Source organism: Crocuta crocuta, unplaced genomic scaffold, assembly GCF_008692635.1.
Source record: "Crocuta crocuta isolate KB4526 unplaced genomic scaffold, BGI_CrCroc_1.0 scaffold130, whole genome shotgun sequence".
In the NCBI taxonomy this organism is placed as follows: Eukaryota; Metazoa; Chordata; class Mammalia; order Carnivora; family Hyaenidae; genus Crocuta; species Crocuta crocuta.
In genome coordinates, this window is record NW_027527920.1 from 14,761,340 (window position 1) to 14,776,853 (window position 15,514).

Below are 15,514 nucleotides of genomic sequence, written 5' to 3' on the forward strand. Positions count from 1 at the left end.
GAGGGAGTCACAGACTGAAACAGGCTCCAGGCTCTGAGCTGGAGTCAGCTGTGCTCCAGTCAGCACAGAGCCCAATGTGGGGCTTGAACCCACGAACCGCGAGATCCTGACCTAAGCGAAAGTCGGACGCTTAACCGACTAAGCCACTCAGGCGCCCCTGGTATTTTTAAACCTAAATATAAACTTAAAATATTTTTAAAGAATATGATGAATGTGTAGTATAATATTTGATTCCATTATTTAGTCTTGATTTTTAAACATTTCATACTAGTAAGCTTTATTGTTTCTTATACCCTAGCTTCACTATATTTTCTTTGTTAGTTGCAAAGATAGTTTTGGATTCCATTCTTATCATTTCTCTTGAGAACAGTGCATTCAAGAGTAGAGTGAATTTATTCAATAATAGTTTAAATTAAATAATCCTTTAATGCCAACCGTTGTGCTAAGCAGTTCACATGCATTTAAGGTAGTCCTTATTTCTGTGTTACAGATAAAAACCCTAAGATTTTTAAAAAGTTAAAAAATCACGTAGCTCATGCAGTCATTACTAGGAAGTGTCAGAATGCAAATCCAGTTCTGTGTTTATTCTTCAGTTTATGGCCTCAATTAGTGCATGTAAGTCTCAAAGGCAAGTGTGGGAGGAGGAACTTTTAAAGGAAGAGATGGAGGAGATGATGATGATGATGATGACAAAGAAAAAGAGGAAGAAGAAAGAAGGAGGAGGAGGAGGAGGACAATTATTTACCGTGACTACTGTATTGGAGGCACTTTGCTAATTGCCACCCATGGCTTAAATCATAATCCAAACAGCCTTAAGAGAGAGGTATTCTATTTCTCTCCAGTTAAAAAAAAACTTTTTAAAAAATGTTTATTAATTTAATTTTTTTTTAATTTTTATTTTTGAAAGTAGAGACAGCGTGAGCAGGGGAGAGTGAGAAAGAGAGAGAGAGAGGGAGAGAGAGAGATAGAGAGAGAGAGATAGAGAATCCGAAGACAGGCTCCAGGCTCTGAGCTAGCTGTCAGCACAGATCCTGATGCGGGGCTCGAACCCACGATCTGTGAGATCATGACCTGAGCCGAAGTCAGCTGCTTAACTGACTGAACTGCCCAGGCGCCCCACGTTTGTTTATTTTTGAGAGACAGGGAGAGATAGAACATGAGCAGGGGAGGGGCAGAGAGAGAGGGAAACACAGAATTCAAAAGGCTCCAGGCTCCAAGTTGTCATCACAAACTATGAGGTGGGGCTTGAACTCAAACTGCGAGATCATGACCTGAGCCAAGTCGGATGCTTATGCTACTGAGCCACCCAGGCACCCTTACTTCTTTGCAGTTTTAGGGATGGAGCAGTGAAGCTAAGTTTTCCATTTGATTAGGGAAACAAGCTAATAAATGAAGGTGATGGGATTTAAACCCAATAGTTTTTTTATTCTAGTAAAAAAATGCTTATCATAAAATTTACTACCTTAACCATTTCTAAGTATACAGCTCAGTAGTGTTAAGTGTATTTACCTTGTTGTGCAGTCATTCTCCAGCACTTAAACTCAGAGCATTTGACCTAAGAATTTGTGTCCTTAACTGTATAATGACTAGTCACTGACTTGTATATACAGAAAATTCAGTGATGGACACTAACGCTTTATGCAGTACTCTAGATAAACCATTATAGTTTCTTTTTAAAAACAAACCTGGTACTTTGTTTTATAAAAGAAGGCAGTTTTCTTTCTTTTTCTTTTTTTTTTTTAACGTTTTATTTATTTCTGAGGGAGAGAGAGACAGCGTGAGCAGGGGAGGGTCAGAGAGAGAGGGAGACACAGAATCTGAAAAAGTCTCCAGGCTCTGAGCTAGCTGTCAGCATAGACCCCGACGCGGGGCTCGAACCCACGAACTGTGAGATCATGACCTGAGCTGCAGTCAGACGCCCAACCAACTGAGCCACCGGCGCCCCAAAAGAGGGCAGTTTTCTTCAGGAAGAAATTTCTGTTTGTTAAGGAATCCCTCATGGTGAGGATGGAGAAACCAGAACCAGATGTATCCTGTCTGAAAAAAACTAAGGAAACTAAGGAAAAAAACTCAGAGAAACCACAGTTTTTAAGACACTGGTTACCTGATCACCAGATTGTAAAGGACAGTGGTCCCTGAGAGAGGGAAAATATCTTAAATGAGTCAAGACCTATGATTGTTTCAGCTTTCTATCTTGAGAAAATGCCTATCTGCAGTGATATGAGAAGGAACCTAGGTGGAGACCAACTGTCTGAGTTGAGGAGATGAAACTGACACTCAAGAGGGTTTAAGCAACTAGAATTCACAGACAGAATATCAGAGTGAAGAACACTGCATAGAGAGAGAATCCCTGAGATTTGCAAAGGGTTCCCCTAGTGTTTGGCAGAGTATTGATCAATGCATACATGTGAAGAAGCTATCTGAGTCCAGGGAAAGAAACAGAACCTTGTGTTCACATAAAGCAGGATATAGTGCCTGTTCTCATTGGCGAGACTAGAAAAACTTAATTTTTACAGCAATGGTAGACTACTCAGAAAGGTCATGCTTCAGTAGTGGGGAAGAGTTAGCCCTACACTGAGCACTGCTCCAGACCCACCTAACAAATTATAAATCCAAGACCTAAAAGGATCAAACTGTTTCCAAGTAACTGTACTTTGTCCTAAAACAAAATCTGAGAATATTTATAAAAATACAAACAATGCTTACCACCCAATAAAGTGAAATTTGTACTGTCTGGAATCCATTTAGTGCAAGATTCTAAGGCATGCATTGAAGCAGGAAAACAATAATCCATAATGAGAAGAATAAGCAACCGATTGGAGCCAACCTAGAAGTGACACAGGTATTAGAAGTAACAAAGCATTAAAAGAGTTATTATGACTGTTTCATATAATATAAGCAGAGACATAGAAAATAATAAAACACAAATCTAACTTGTAGAGATGAAAACTGTACTGTTTTCAATACGAAGTACACTGGATGGCATTAACAACAGATTAGATATTGCAGAATATTAGTGAAGTAGAAGACATAGCAGAAACAATTCAAAATGAAAAGAGAGAAAAGAATTTTTAATGAATATGAAAAACCACTAGTGGACTGTGGGAAGGGCTTGAATGACCTGATATACTTGTAATTGGAATCCGCCTAGAGAAGGATGGAGAGTTCGACAACAACAACAAAAAAACTGGAAGAAATAATGGTTGAAAAACTGTCCACCCACAGATCCAAGAAGTTCACTGATATAAAGCTCAAGAAATATGAAGAAACCAAAGCACATGATAATCAAATTGCTCAAAGCTAAGAATAAAGAGGAAAACCTTAAAAGCAAACTAGGGAGGGTAAAGACACATTGTATTCAGAGGAGCAAGATAAGGGTGGCAAATTTCTTGTCAGAAGAAATACAATTGAAAAGATGGTGGAGTAACATTTTAAAAGTATTTAAAGAAAAATATATGAACGTGTCAGCCTGTAATTCTGTGCCCTGTGAAAATATCTTTAAAAAGTGAAGACAGAATAAAGACTTTAGACATACAAAAGCTGGAAGAGTTTTTCACCAGTAGAAAAAATGTTAGAGGAAGTCATCCAGAAGGAAAATGATTCTAGATGGAAATATGTATTCACATAAAGGAACAAAGAACCCTGAACATGATGATTAAAGATTTTTTTTTTCTTGTTATTTAAACCTCCTTAAGAGATAATTATTCCAGAACACCTGGGTGCTTCAGTCAGTTAAGTGTCCCATTTTGGCTCTGGTCATGATCTCATGGTTCATGGGTTTGAGCTCCCTGTCAGGTTCTGTGCTGACAGCTTGGAGTCTAGAGCCTGCTTCAGATTCTGTGCCTCCCTCTCTCTCTGTCCCTCCCTTGCTAGCACTCTGTCTCTCACTCTTTCAAAAATAAATAAACATTAAAAATTTTAATAAAAGATAATTATTTCAACCCAAACAGCAACAATATATTGTGGGGTTTATAACATATGTATAAGTAAAATATACAATGGCAATAACCTAAAGGCCAGGAGGAGATAAATGGAAGTTCTTCTACCTGTCGTGTTATAATATCACTTGAAGGTAGGCAGGGATAAGTTAATGAGTGTACTATAAGCCTTAAAGCAACTACTGAAACAACCAAAGAGTTTCACTAATAAGCCAATGAAGAGATAATAATGAAATCATAAAAAATAATTAGTCCAAAAGAAGGAAAAAAGGAACAAAGTGCAGATGAGTCAAATAGAAATAAATGACATTGATAGACTTAAACCTACCCATATTAGTAACTACTTTATTAAAATTTTTCATAGTTTATTAATATTTGAGACAGAGACAGAACATGAGCGGGGGAGGGGCAGAGAGAGAGACACACACACAGAATCTGAAACAGGCTCCAGGCTTTGAGCTGTCAGCACAGGACCGGATGTGGCACTCGAACTCACGAACTGTGAGATCATGACCTAGGCTGAAGTTGGTCGCCCAACTGACTGAGCCACCCAGGTGCCCCTAAAATTTTTTTTAATGTCTTAATTTATATTTGAGAGAGAGAGGCGCAGAGTACGAATAGGGGAGGGGCAGAGAGAGAGAGAGGGAGACACAGAATCTGAAGCAGGGTTCAGGCTCTGGCTCTTAGCACAGAGCCTGACATAGGGCCCAAACTCAAGAATGGTGAGATCATGACCTGAGCCAAAGTCGATGCTTAACCAGTGGAGCCACCCAGGCACACCATTAGTGACTACTTTAAATTTAAATGATCTAGACATCCCAATTAAAAGGCAGAGATTATCAAATTAGATTAAAAGCAAGACCCAAGGGACGCCTGGCTGGCTCAATTGGTAGAATATGTAACTCTTGATCTCAGGGTTGTGAGTCCAAGCCCAGTGTTGGGCATAGAGCTCACTTAAAGAAAAAAAGCAAGACCTGATTATATGCTGCTTATGACAAATTCACTTTAAATATCAAGATACAGGTAGGTTAAAAGTAAAAGGATGGAAAAAGATATACCATGCTAGTCCAAAAAAGAAAAAAAGGGTAGTGGCTATATCAATATCAAAGTAGATTTTAGGATGTAAAATATCGCAAAAAATAAAGAAGATCATTTGTTAATGACAAAGGATGAATTAATCCAAAAGGCATGATAATCAACATTTATGCATGTAGTAACAGAGCTTCAAACATCAATGAAGCAAACAGTTGCAGGGGAAAAACAAAAGATCACAATCATAGACAGATTTCAGTACCCCTCTTTTGAAAATAGAACAAGTAGGTAGAAAAATCAGTAAGGATATAAAAGACTTGAAAAACCCCATTAACCAACTTGACCTGGTTGGCATTTATAGAATACTCAATAAGAGCAGAAATTTTTTTTAAACTTTTTTTTTTTAATATTTTTTATTTATTTCTAGGAGAGAGAGAGAGAGAGACAGCGTGAGCAGAGGAGGGTCAGAGAGAGAGGGAGTCACAGGCTGAAACAGGCTCCAGGCTCTGAGCTGGCAGTCAGCACAGAGCCCGATGCGGGGCTCGAACCCACGAACCGCGAGATCATGACCTAAGCGAAAGTCGGACGCTTAACCGACAAAGCCACCCAGGCGCCCCAATAAGAGCAGAAATTGACATTTCTGGACACTCACCATTAACAGAATACCCATTCTTTTCAAGTGCACATGAATATTATAAAGATCATATTCTGTGTCATAAAACAACTCTGTGTATCCAAAAGGTTTGATGTACAAAGCATGTTTTCTGGCTATAATGGGGTAAATGGGAAGTCAATAGCAGAAAGATAATTGAGAAAGTCCTTAGTATTTGGAAAATAAGTAACAAACTTATAAATAACACAGGGATCAAAAAGGAAATTAGAAAGTATACTGAATGGAATAAAATAGTAACAGCATAACAGAATCTGTTGGGATGCTGCTAAAGCTGCCTTAGGGGTACATTTATAGCACTAAACATCTGGAGTAGAGAAGAAACAGTCTTAAATCTGTGGCATTGCCTTATGAAACAAAAAAGAAGCAGGTAAACTCAACGTAAACAGAAAAGAAATAATGACGATCAAAGGGAAAATCAAGAAATAGAAAACAAAAATAGGTAGGGAAAATCAAAGGAAAGAAAAGTTGTTTTTTGGGGGGACAATAAGTAAAATCAGTAAATTTCTAGCTATCCTCATCAGGAATGAAAGAGACAAGATATAGATTACCAGTATCAGGAATGGGAGAGGTAATATCACTGCAGATTCAAAAAGACATAAAAAATACGATAAGGGAATATTATGGACAATTTTATTTCCATAACTTTAACATCTTAGGTGACATGGATAAGGTCTTGCAAAGCTTATTTAAGAAGTAGATAACCTGAGTAGCCCTTTATCTATATATGAAATTGAAATTGTAGTTATTAATAACCTGGCCTATTCTAGGCCAGGATGGTTTTACTGCTGAATTCTGTCAAATATTTAAGGAGGTACGAATACTAGTGCTATATGAATGTGTCCAAGAAGCTGAAAAAGAGGTAATATTTCCCAACTCCTCTTTTACTTTAATATTAAAACTTGGCAAAGATAGTACAAAAAAACAGAAAACTATGGACCAGTCTTTTTCATGAACACAGATAACAAAGATTCTAAACAAAGCTGTACTAGCAAATCAAATCCAACAGTACTGTAAAAGATAGTACACCATAACCAAATGGTTTTTTTTTTTAATTTTTTTTTTTTTTTAAATTTATTTCTAGGAGAGAGAGAGAGAGACAACGTGAGCAGGGGAGGGTCAGAGAGAGAGGGAGTCACAGACTCTGAAACAGGCTCCAGGCTCTGAGCTGGCAGTCAGCACAGAGCCCGACGCGGGGCCTGAACCCACGAACCGCGAGATCATGACCGAAGCGAAAGTCGGACGCTTAACCGACTAAGCCACCCAGGTGCCCCCCAAATGGGGTTTATTTCAGTAGTACAGCTTGGTTTAATACTAGAAAATCAGTCAGTTTTGGGAGTTCCTGAGTGGCTCAGTCGACTAAGGATCTGACTTTGGTTCAGGTCATCATCTCGTAGTTCATGAGTTTGAGCCCTGCATCGGGCTCTTTGCTGACAGCTCAGAGCCTAGAGCCTGCTTCAGATCCTGTGTCCCTCTCTCTCCGCCCCTCCCCTGCTCATACTCTGTCTCTCTCTCTCTCTCTCAAAAATAAACATTAGAAAACATTTAAAATAGAAAATCAATCAACCTTAATTCGTCATGTTAATAAACTAAAAGAAAAAAATCCATGTAATCAACTTACTAGGTGCAGAAAGAGCAGGTGACATGTCAGCATCTGTTCCTGATAGTTTTTATCAGCTAAGTATTAATAGAAAACTTAGCCTGATAAAAGACATCAAAGACAGACCTGTGGCTAACATTCAGACTATTGTGTATGGTTGAAATTCCCAACCATACACAACCTGTATGGCTTAGTCGGTTGAGCGTCCGATTTTGGCTCAGGTCATGATCACACGGTTTGTAGGTTCGAGCCCTACATCGGGCTCTGTGCTGACAGCTCAGACCCTGGAGCCTGTTTCAGATTCTGTGTCTCCCTCTCTCTCTGCCTCTCCCCACTTGTGCTCTGTCTCTCTCTGTCTCAAAAATAAACAAAACAAACAAAAAAAATTAAAAAAAAGAAATTTCCATTACAATAAATTTTCAGAAAAATGTATGTGAAAATGAGGTAGTAACATCAGTGAGACAATTGTTTCATACGTATGTGTAGATATTTGAATAATCATGGAATTGTATTAGTACTCGAATGGACCTTCAAGATGATACTAATTCAAACTGTTTATTTTTTATAGGTCAATATGGAAATCCTTTAAATAAATACATTAGACATTATGAAGGATTGTCTTATGATGTGGATTCATTACACCAAAAACACCAGCGTGCCAAAAGAGCAATTTCACATGAGGACCAGTTTTTACGTCTAAATTTCCATGCCCATGGAAGGTGAGTAAATTTATTGCTGTGTATGAAGTTTTCCTATATTCAGTCTAAGTTAAAAGAAGAAATTTATACCATTAATTTTCCTTCTCTAATGGAAAGATTCCCATTTGGAAATTCAGCCTACTCTAGAATTTGGTATATATGCTAAAAAAGGTTTTCTTTTTTTTTTTTTTTAATGTTTTATTTATTTCTGAGAGAGAGAGAGCATGAGCAGGCAAGGGTCAGAGAGAGGGAGAGAGAGACAGAATCTGAAGAACGCTCCAGGCTCTGAGATAGCTGTCAGCATAGAACTCCATGCGGGGCTCGAACCTATGAACAGTGAGATCATGACCTGAGCCGAAGTCGGATGCTTAACCAACTGAGCCACCCAGGTGACCCAAAAATGTTTTCTTTTAAAATGGATTATCTTTTTTGTATTAAGGCAACAGTCAAATTTAAATGTTTTTAAATTTTGAACCCAATCCTCTGTTGTATTCTTAGAGGATGTATTTTTAAAGAAGATTCTTCGTTCATAATTTCCCACTACTTTTTATGTGTTTTATGGGTCAATAGATCTGTCTTCTGGTGCCAACAGTAAAGGTAGCTGGTTTTATGTCATTAAGTCATTTAATTTCTCATTAACTCAATTTTATTAACTCTAAAGTGACAGTTTTAAACAGATTACCTACTGTACTGCTCATTTCTCAGACAGAATTGTTAAAGGATAAAGAACAGGGAGCCAGGGGAGAAAGGTAAAAATCTCATTGGTATAGTGCCTGGGGTATCCTAGGTGCATAGTTTTTAATTTAATCTTCTCAAAACCCAAACAAGGTAAATATCTTTTTATATCTGAGAAAACTAAGGCTCAGAGAAGATAAATTATTTCTTTAAAGTTACACAGCATAGATTTGAGTCAGACCTGACCGACTCAAACCCCATACTTTTTCTTTCTGTTGGTTAGGGGTACTTAGATGCAAAATCTTGGAGCATTCTCTGTTAGACTCTCTGTCTTGCTTACTGTAATTGCTTAGTTCCTTTTGTGTTTTTCCTACTGATGTAACCTTGATTTATTGTTCACCTCCTAATAGGTTTCCCAGCTTCCTTTCCATTTATCATTAAAGCTATCCTATGGACTGCTACAAGAAGACTGTTCCTTAAATGCTTGCTTTTTCATGTCAGCTTACTGTTCTAAAGTCCTCAATTAATGATTGTAAGCCAGATTTCTTAACTTGGCTTTCAAGATTCTCTGTAAATTAATTCTAGTCTATTTTTGTAAAGTTTGTTCCGTTTCCCAACATTAAGTGTCTTTTTCACCCAGAATGATCATCTGGTTGCTGAATATACCATGAGCAGTTTGTTCTCTGAGTCATTTATCTTAAGTCTTGATCATCTTTTAATGTACAGTTCAAGTCCTGCCTTTTTAAAAATTTACCTACACCTTCCTCAGAACTTTTAAATTGCTCATCTATGCCATTGGTACTTTGATTTGTTCTGTCTTCCTTTTCATGAGTGTATTTGTTTATTTTTCTATAACCGTTTTTAGCATACTGGCTACTATATAGTAATGTTTTAATTTGCTCATCTGTGCCATTGGTATTTTGATTGTTTTGTCTTCCTTTTCATGAGTGTATTTGTTTATTTTTCTATAACTGTTTTTAGCATACTGGCTACTATTTAGTAATGTTTATTTTTTGTACTTATGCTTAAGTACAGATGTACAGATGCTTAAGAAAGATATTAATGGATGAAAAGATAATTATTTTTAATCAGATATTAGAATATAAATTTCATTACTAATCAGAGAATAAAAATACTGTGAAACTTATTTTGCCCATGGAAATAAATATTACTTAAATTATTTTCTGTATTAAAATGTAATTCTCATTGTAGAAAAAAGTACTTTTAATTTATAAAATCTCTTGCTTTCATATGAAGGAAGTAAAGATTCATTTTAGGGTTTTTTTTTTTAAGTAAGAATATTAGTGGTAGCAATTTATGTTAATTTTTATGATCCTTAACTTCAGATATTTTTAAATTACCGATTCTTTACTAGTATCATGAAATAATAGCAGCCTTTCAGGCTTCCTAAGTTTTTAGTGACCACCTCAAAATAAATTTAATATTATATTCCAAATATAGTGTAACTACCAAAAAGAAAGGTAGAGATTCTAGCTGCCTTTGATTTGAATACCACATTCCTGTTACATTAGATTTTTTATTTGATCTATCACATAATTCATACTGAGCTTGTGGCCAAGGTGAACTCCTAGCTCTCCCCCACCCTCCTTTTTTGTTTTGTTTGTGCATGTGAGAGAGAGTGAACATGTGAGTGCACGCTGTTTATTCATCCATAAACTTGTTTATTGACTCGTTAAAAGTTACCTAGTTTAGGCTATGGGTGGTAGAAACATAAATCAAACATAGATCTAATAGGGCAGCAAGAGGTGGGTAAGTCATTTCATAAGAGGAAAATGTGATAATGGTGCTTTATAGGTAAAACACTATAGATATTCAAATGATCCTTGGAACTGAGGCTCTCCACAAAGGGCCTGCAGCCAGGAGATGTCATTTTGTGTATAAGTGGTCACCTTAGATGCTTTTAACAGAAATCTATTTAATCAATTATATATATGCACTACTTTGTCTGGAGTAGATTGGAATTGAGGTATTGGAATTTACTGTTTCAATTATCATACTTGTATATTCATGTTGTCTTAGAATTTTTGCCCTAAAATGTGGTTATTTTAATTACATTGTAACATACATTAGTTAAAAATGTGATGATCTGTTTTATTTCTCTTTCCTTGCAAGGGCCTATGAAATGACCTGGGTGGTATAGTTACAGATTTCCTGCTCAGTCTCTTCCTCCTCCACCATATACAAAAAATTGGTTTTGGTACCCTACAACCCCCGTAAACAGGATTTGTATTGATACACAAATTATGAGTTAATAACAATTTATAATACCAATGAGAAATGATTATTATAAAATAGCAGTGTGTTGATTAGAAGACCCAGCTTTATTGTGAATGTGGTTTTGGGGTGATTTTGGGCTATACCTAGCTGTCATCCAGCCTGTAAAATGTGTGTTGCCCTTGTGCATTGTGGCTACACCTAATATCTATTTTTCATCTTTTAAAAAATAATCAAGTAGAGTTTGTTTCTCCTGATTATATGGTTCGGCTTAATCCCCTAGAATCACATTGCTAAGATTTAATAAATTACAGAATATAATAAATACTGTGCAGTTAACTTAGAAAAGAGGTAAATACTTGAAAAGGGTTCTGTTTAGTTAGATAAGTATGACTTGCATCTTTGAATACTAACACAGTCTGTGTGTGTGTGTGTATGTGTGTGGTGTGTTGTGTGTATGTATTAAAGTCATTCTTTGTGCTGTTTGTTTTATGTTTAAGTGCATAGGCAAACTTCTTTCAACCTGGCTTCCAAGTTTCCTAAATAAGAAAGGGTGTATCACATACCAGGTTTACAGATAATAACATTAAATGAAGAAATGTTGAGATTCTTTAAGCCCCAAGTCCATTCTTAGGAATTCCATGAATGGGACACTTGGGTGGCTCAGTCAGTTAAGCATCTGACTCTTAATTTTGGCTCAAGTCATGATCTCATGGTTTGTGGTTTTAATCCCTGTGTTGGGCTCTGCACTGACAGTGCTGAGCCTCCTTGGGGGTCTCTCTCTGCCCATTTCCCACTTTCACATGCATGCTCTCTTTCTCTCTCTCTCAAAATAAGTAAATTTAAAAAAGAAGAAAAGAATTCCATGAAAAACCACCGCTCTTGAAATAACGTTTGAAGTTGTTTGAAAATATGGGGTGCCTGGGTGGCTCAGTCAGTTAAGTGTCCCAACTCAAAATCTTAACTCCAGTCCATCTCTCTGTCTGTCTTTGTTTCTTTGTTTGTTTCTTTCTTTCTTTTTCTTCCTTTTTCTTTTTCTTTTTCTTTTTTAAAGTTTATTTATTTATTTGAAAGAGAAAGCATGAGTCAGGGAGGGGCAGAGAGAAAGGAATCCCAAGCAGGCTCTATGCTGATAGCAGGCTGATGTGAGTTCAGGCTGATGTGAGGCCTGAACCCACAAACTACAAGATCTTGACTTGAGCCAAAGTCAGATGCTTACTTGACTAAGCCACCTAGGCGACCCTCCATTCAGGTCTTGATCATTTCAGGGTCATGAGTTCAAGCCCCGCATTGGGCTCTATGCTGGGCATGGAGCCTACCTTAAAAAATAAATTTTTTTTTCTTTTTTTTTCGAAGGTGGCTGGGTGACTGTCAAAGCCTGGGTGGTTTGGTTGAATGTCTGACTCTTGATTTTGTCTCAGGTCATGATCTCATGGTCCTAAGATTGAGCCCCACACTGAGCCCCACACTGGAGCATGGAGCCTGCTTGAGATTCTCTTTTTCTCTTTCCCTTTGCCTCTCTCTGTTGCTCACACACTCTCTATAAAATACAAATAAAATAAAATAAAAAGTCCTGTGGGCCTGTGCGCAGTTAGTTAGAGGAAAGATTGTTAAGGGAAGTAAGTATTTTGAAACATACTTCAGTAATATTCATTAGGATATTAAAATATTTTAATAATAGATGCTAGGGTAAAAGATACCCCTTTGCTTTGCTTAGAAATTAGGAATCGGGCGCCTGGGTGGCTTAGTCGGTTAAGCGTCTGACTTTCGCTTGGGTCATGATCTCGCGGTTCGTGGGTTCGAGCCCCGCGTCGGGCTCTGTGCTGACTGCCAGCTCAGAGCCTGGAGCCTGTTTCAGTCTGTGACTCCCTCTCTCTCTGACCCTCCCCTGCTCACGCTGTCTCTCTCTCTCTCCTAGAAATAAATAAAACATTAAAAAAAAAAATAAAAAAAAAAAACAAATTAGGAATCAGTTTCCTTAATTTTAGAAATAGCTTTACTTGGATAAATTCTGATAAGTGGGATGCCCGAGTGATATGTACCCAGAGCATTGCTTCTTCCTCTAAGCTCACTTAGCAGTAAGTATATCACTTATAGCATTTATTACATTTTATTATAACTTTGTTTACATGCATATGCCCTTTGTTCCTGCAAATTTGAAGGGCAAAGCTTGAGTTATATTCACCTTTTTTCTGTAGTTGGTGGTCATTTAAGTTATACTGAGTGAGTGAATGAATGAATGAAACAGTATGAAAGGAGTACATTTATAAGCATAAAATGCTGACAGGGAGGTATATAACTAATACTTATGTAAAGGCCTAGCCCTTATCAGAGATTTAATCAGAAAAAGTAAAGTAAGTATCAGTTGCTTATTGTGTATTTAATTTTTTTAAGTATTGAAAGTACTTATTTATTTAAAAAAATTTTTTTTACGTGTTTTATTTAGTTTTGAGCGAGAGAGAGCATGAGTGGGGGAGAGTCAGAGAGACAGGGAGTTACAGAATCCAGAGACAGCCTCCAGGCTCCGAGCTAGCTGTCAGCACAGAGCCCCATGCAGGGCTGAAACCCATGAACTGTGAGATCATGACCTGAACCGAAGTTAGGCGCTTAACTGACTGAGCCACCCAGGTGCCCTGATTTTTAAAAAAAAATTTTTAATGTTTTGTTTATTTCTGAGAGAGAGACCGCGTGAACTGAGGAGGGTCAGAGAGAGAGGGAGATACAGAATCTGAAACAGCCTCCAGGCTCTGAGCTAGCTGTCGGCACAGAGCCCAACACGGGGCTTGAAACCACAAACCATGAGATCATGACCTGAGCTGAAGTTGGACGCTTAACCGACTGAGCCACCCAGCCAGGCGCCCCGAAAGCACTTTTTAAAAATTTTATTTTAGAAAGAGAGCACAAGCATGGTGAGGGACAAAGGGGGAGAGAGAGAATCTTAAGCAGGCTCTATACTCAGTGCAGAGACCGACGTGGGGCTAGATCCCATTTGACCTGAGCCAAAATCAAAAGTCAGACCAACTGAGCCACCCAGGTGCCCTTGCATCTTTAATTTGATGGATAATAAAATACACTAAAATATTAAGAAATAGATATTCAGCTTAAATATTGTGTAGTCTAAACTGTCTCAGCTTTTTAAGCAGTTGTTCCTGATCACTAAGTGGTAGGCAGAGTTATTATATTATAGGATGCAGGATTTTTGAAATACATGTGGAAAATGTGTTTTCTATCAGGCCTCTTGTTCACGTGAAAGCATGTAATGTGCCAGGGACTGTCTTTGTTATTCCCTTTTCTTATTCTTCTTTCATACTAGAACAAGACATGTTATATCCTACCATCCCTGGCTTCATTTGTCTTGTGTTTTAAGCTTGTATATTACCAATGTATTGCAGTTTCATTAGGAAATTTGCTATGTGACTTATGTGACTTTATTAAAATGTATATTTTATATTGGTCGAGTTTGGTGTCTTTTACATTTATTTATTTATTTATTAAAATTTTTTTTTTATGTTTACTTTTGATAGAGACAGAGACAGAGCACAACTGGGGGAGGGCAGAGAGAGCGGGAGACACAGAATCCGAAGCAGGCTACAGGTTTCAAGCTGTCACCACAGAGCCTGACTCAAGGCTCAAACCCACAGACTACAAGATCATGCTCTGAGCTGAAGTCAAGTGCTCAACTGATTGAGCCACTCAGGCACCCTTCAAGTTTGGGTTTTATGTAATTACTGAAATATTATTATAGTCCTATATTGATATAGATGAAAATTTAGTATAAATAATTATCTCTTGGACTTATCCAAGAGTATTAGTATAGCCTGAGAAAAACTTCACTGCAAGATTATTTACTAGTGATTTTTAGTATAGATCACAGTGAGATTCTAATGTATATATTTTTAAATTTATGCCTTTTGTTACAACTGTCATTAAAGAGAAGCATAAGGGATCATCCCACTATTCCTTTTTTTTTTTAAGTTTATTTATTTATTTTGAGAATGAGAGAGAGTGTGAGCAGGGTAGGCGCAGAGAGAAAGAGAGGTTGAGAAGAATCCTTAGCAGGTTATGCAGAGGTGATGGTGAGGCTCAAACTGATGAACTGTGAGATCATGACCTGAGCTGAAACCAAGAGTTGGATGGGCAGCCACCCAGGTGCCCCAACTACTATTCCTTTTTCTTAATAGAATTTCTATAAATTTTCTGAAATACTGCTTCATAGTGGTATTTTAAAAAAATACGTAGAAAGAATATTTGAGAACTCTGATATAATACAGTTGATCTTTTTGTAGGAAGTATGCATATACTGTTAAATTGAACCTTTTTTTTTTTGGTGTACATATATATATTTTTTTTTTTTGAGCCTTTTCTTGCATATATCTTGTTTTCCAAATTATAGGCAGTTGTCTTTATTTTCTGGTCTTCTCACCACTTTGCTAACTTTACTTCCTTTCATAGATTTGATGGTTCAGGTCTACCACTTTGCATTTGAGTGGAATGTCACTTAGTAAAGAAATTGTGATTTTATAGGAAGGATATAGATGTATTGAAATAGTCATAAACTAGGTAGAGGAAAGAGTATTTTGGTAAGTCAGAGACTGAGTGGACTTCTCTTCTAAGTTAACATGGGTTATCTAGAGATTTCTTATGAGCCTTGGTTCCCTCATGAAAG

At 37.2% G+C, this 15,514-nt stretch overlaps 1 protein-coding gene across 1 annotated transcript in view; it reads left to right on the top strand.

The window, feature by feature from the left end:
* Positions 1–15,514, top strand: part of ADAM10 (ADAM metallopeptidase domain 10) — a 132,503-nt gene that overhangs the window by 26,338 nt on the left and 90,651 nt on the right. The window contains exon 2 of the mRNA XM_077747905.1: positions 7,809–7,959. Within this exon, the coding sequence (XP_077604031.1) occupies positions 7,809–7,959 (151 nt within the window). The remainder of the gene's footprint in view (positions 1–7,808; positions 7,960–15,514) is intronic.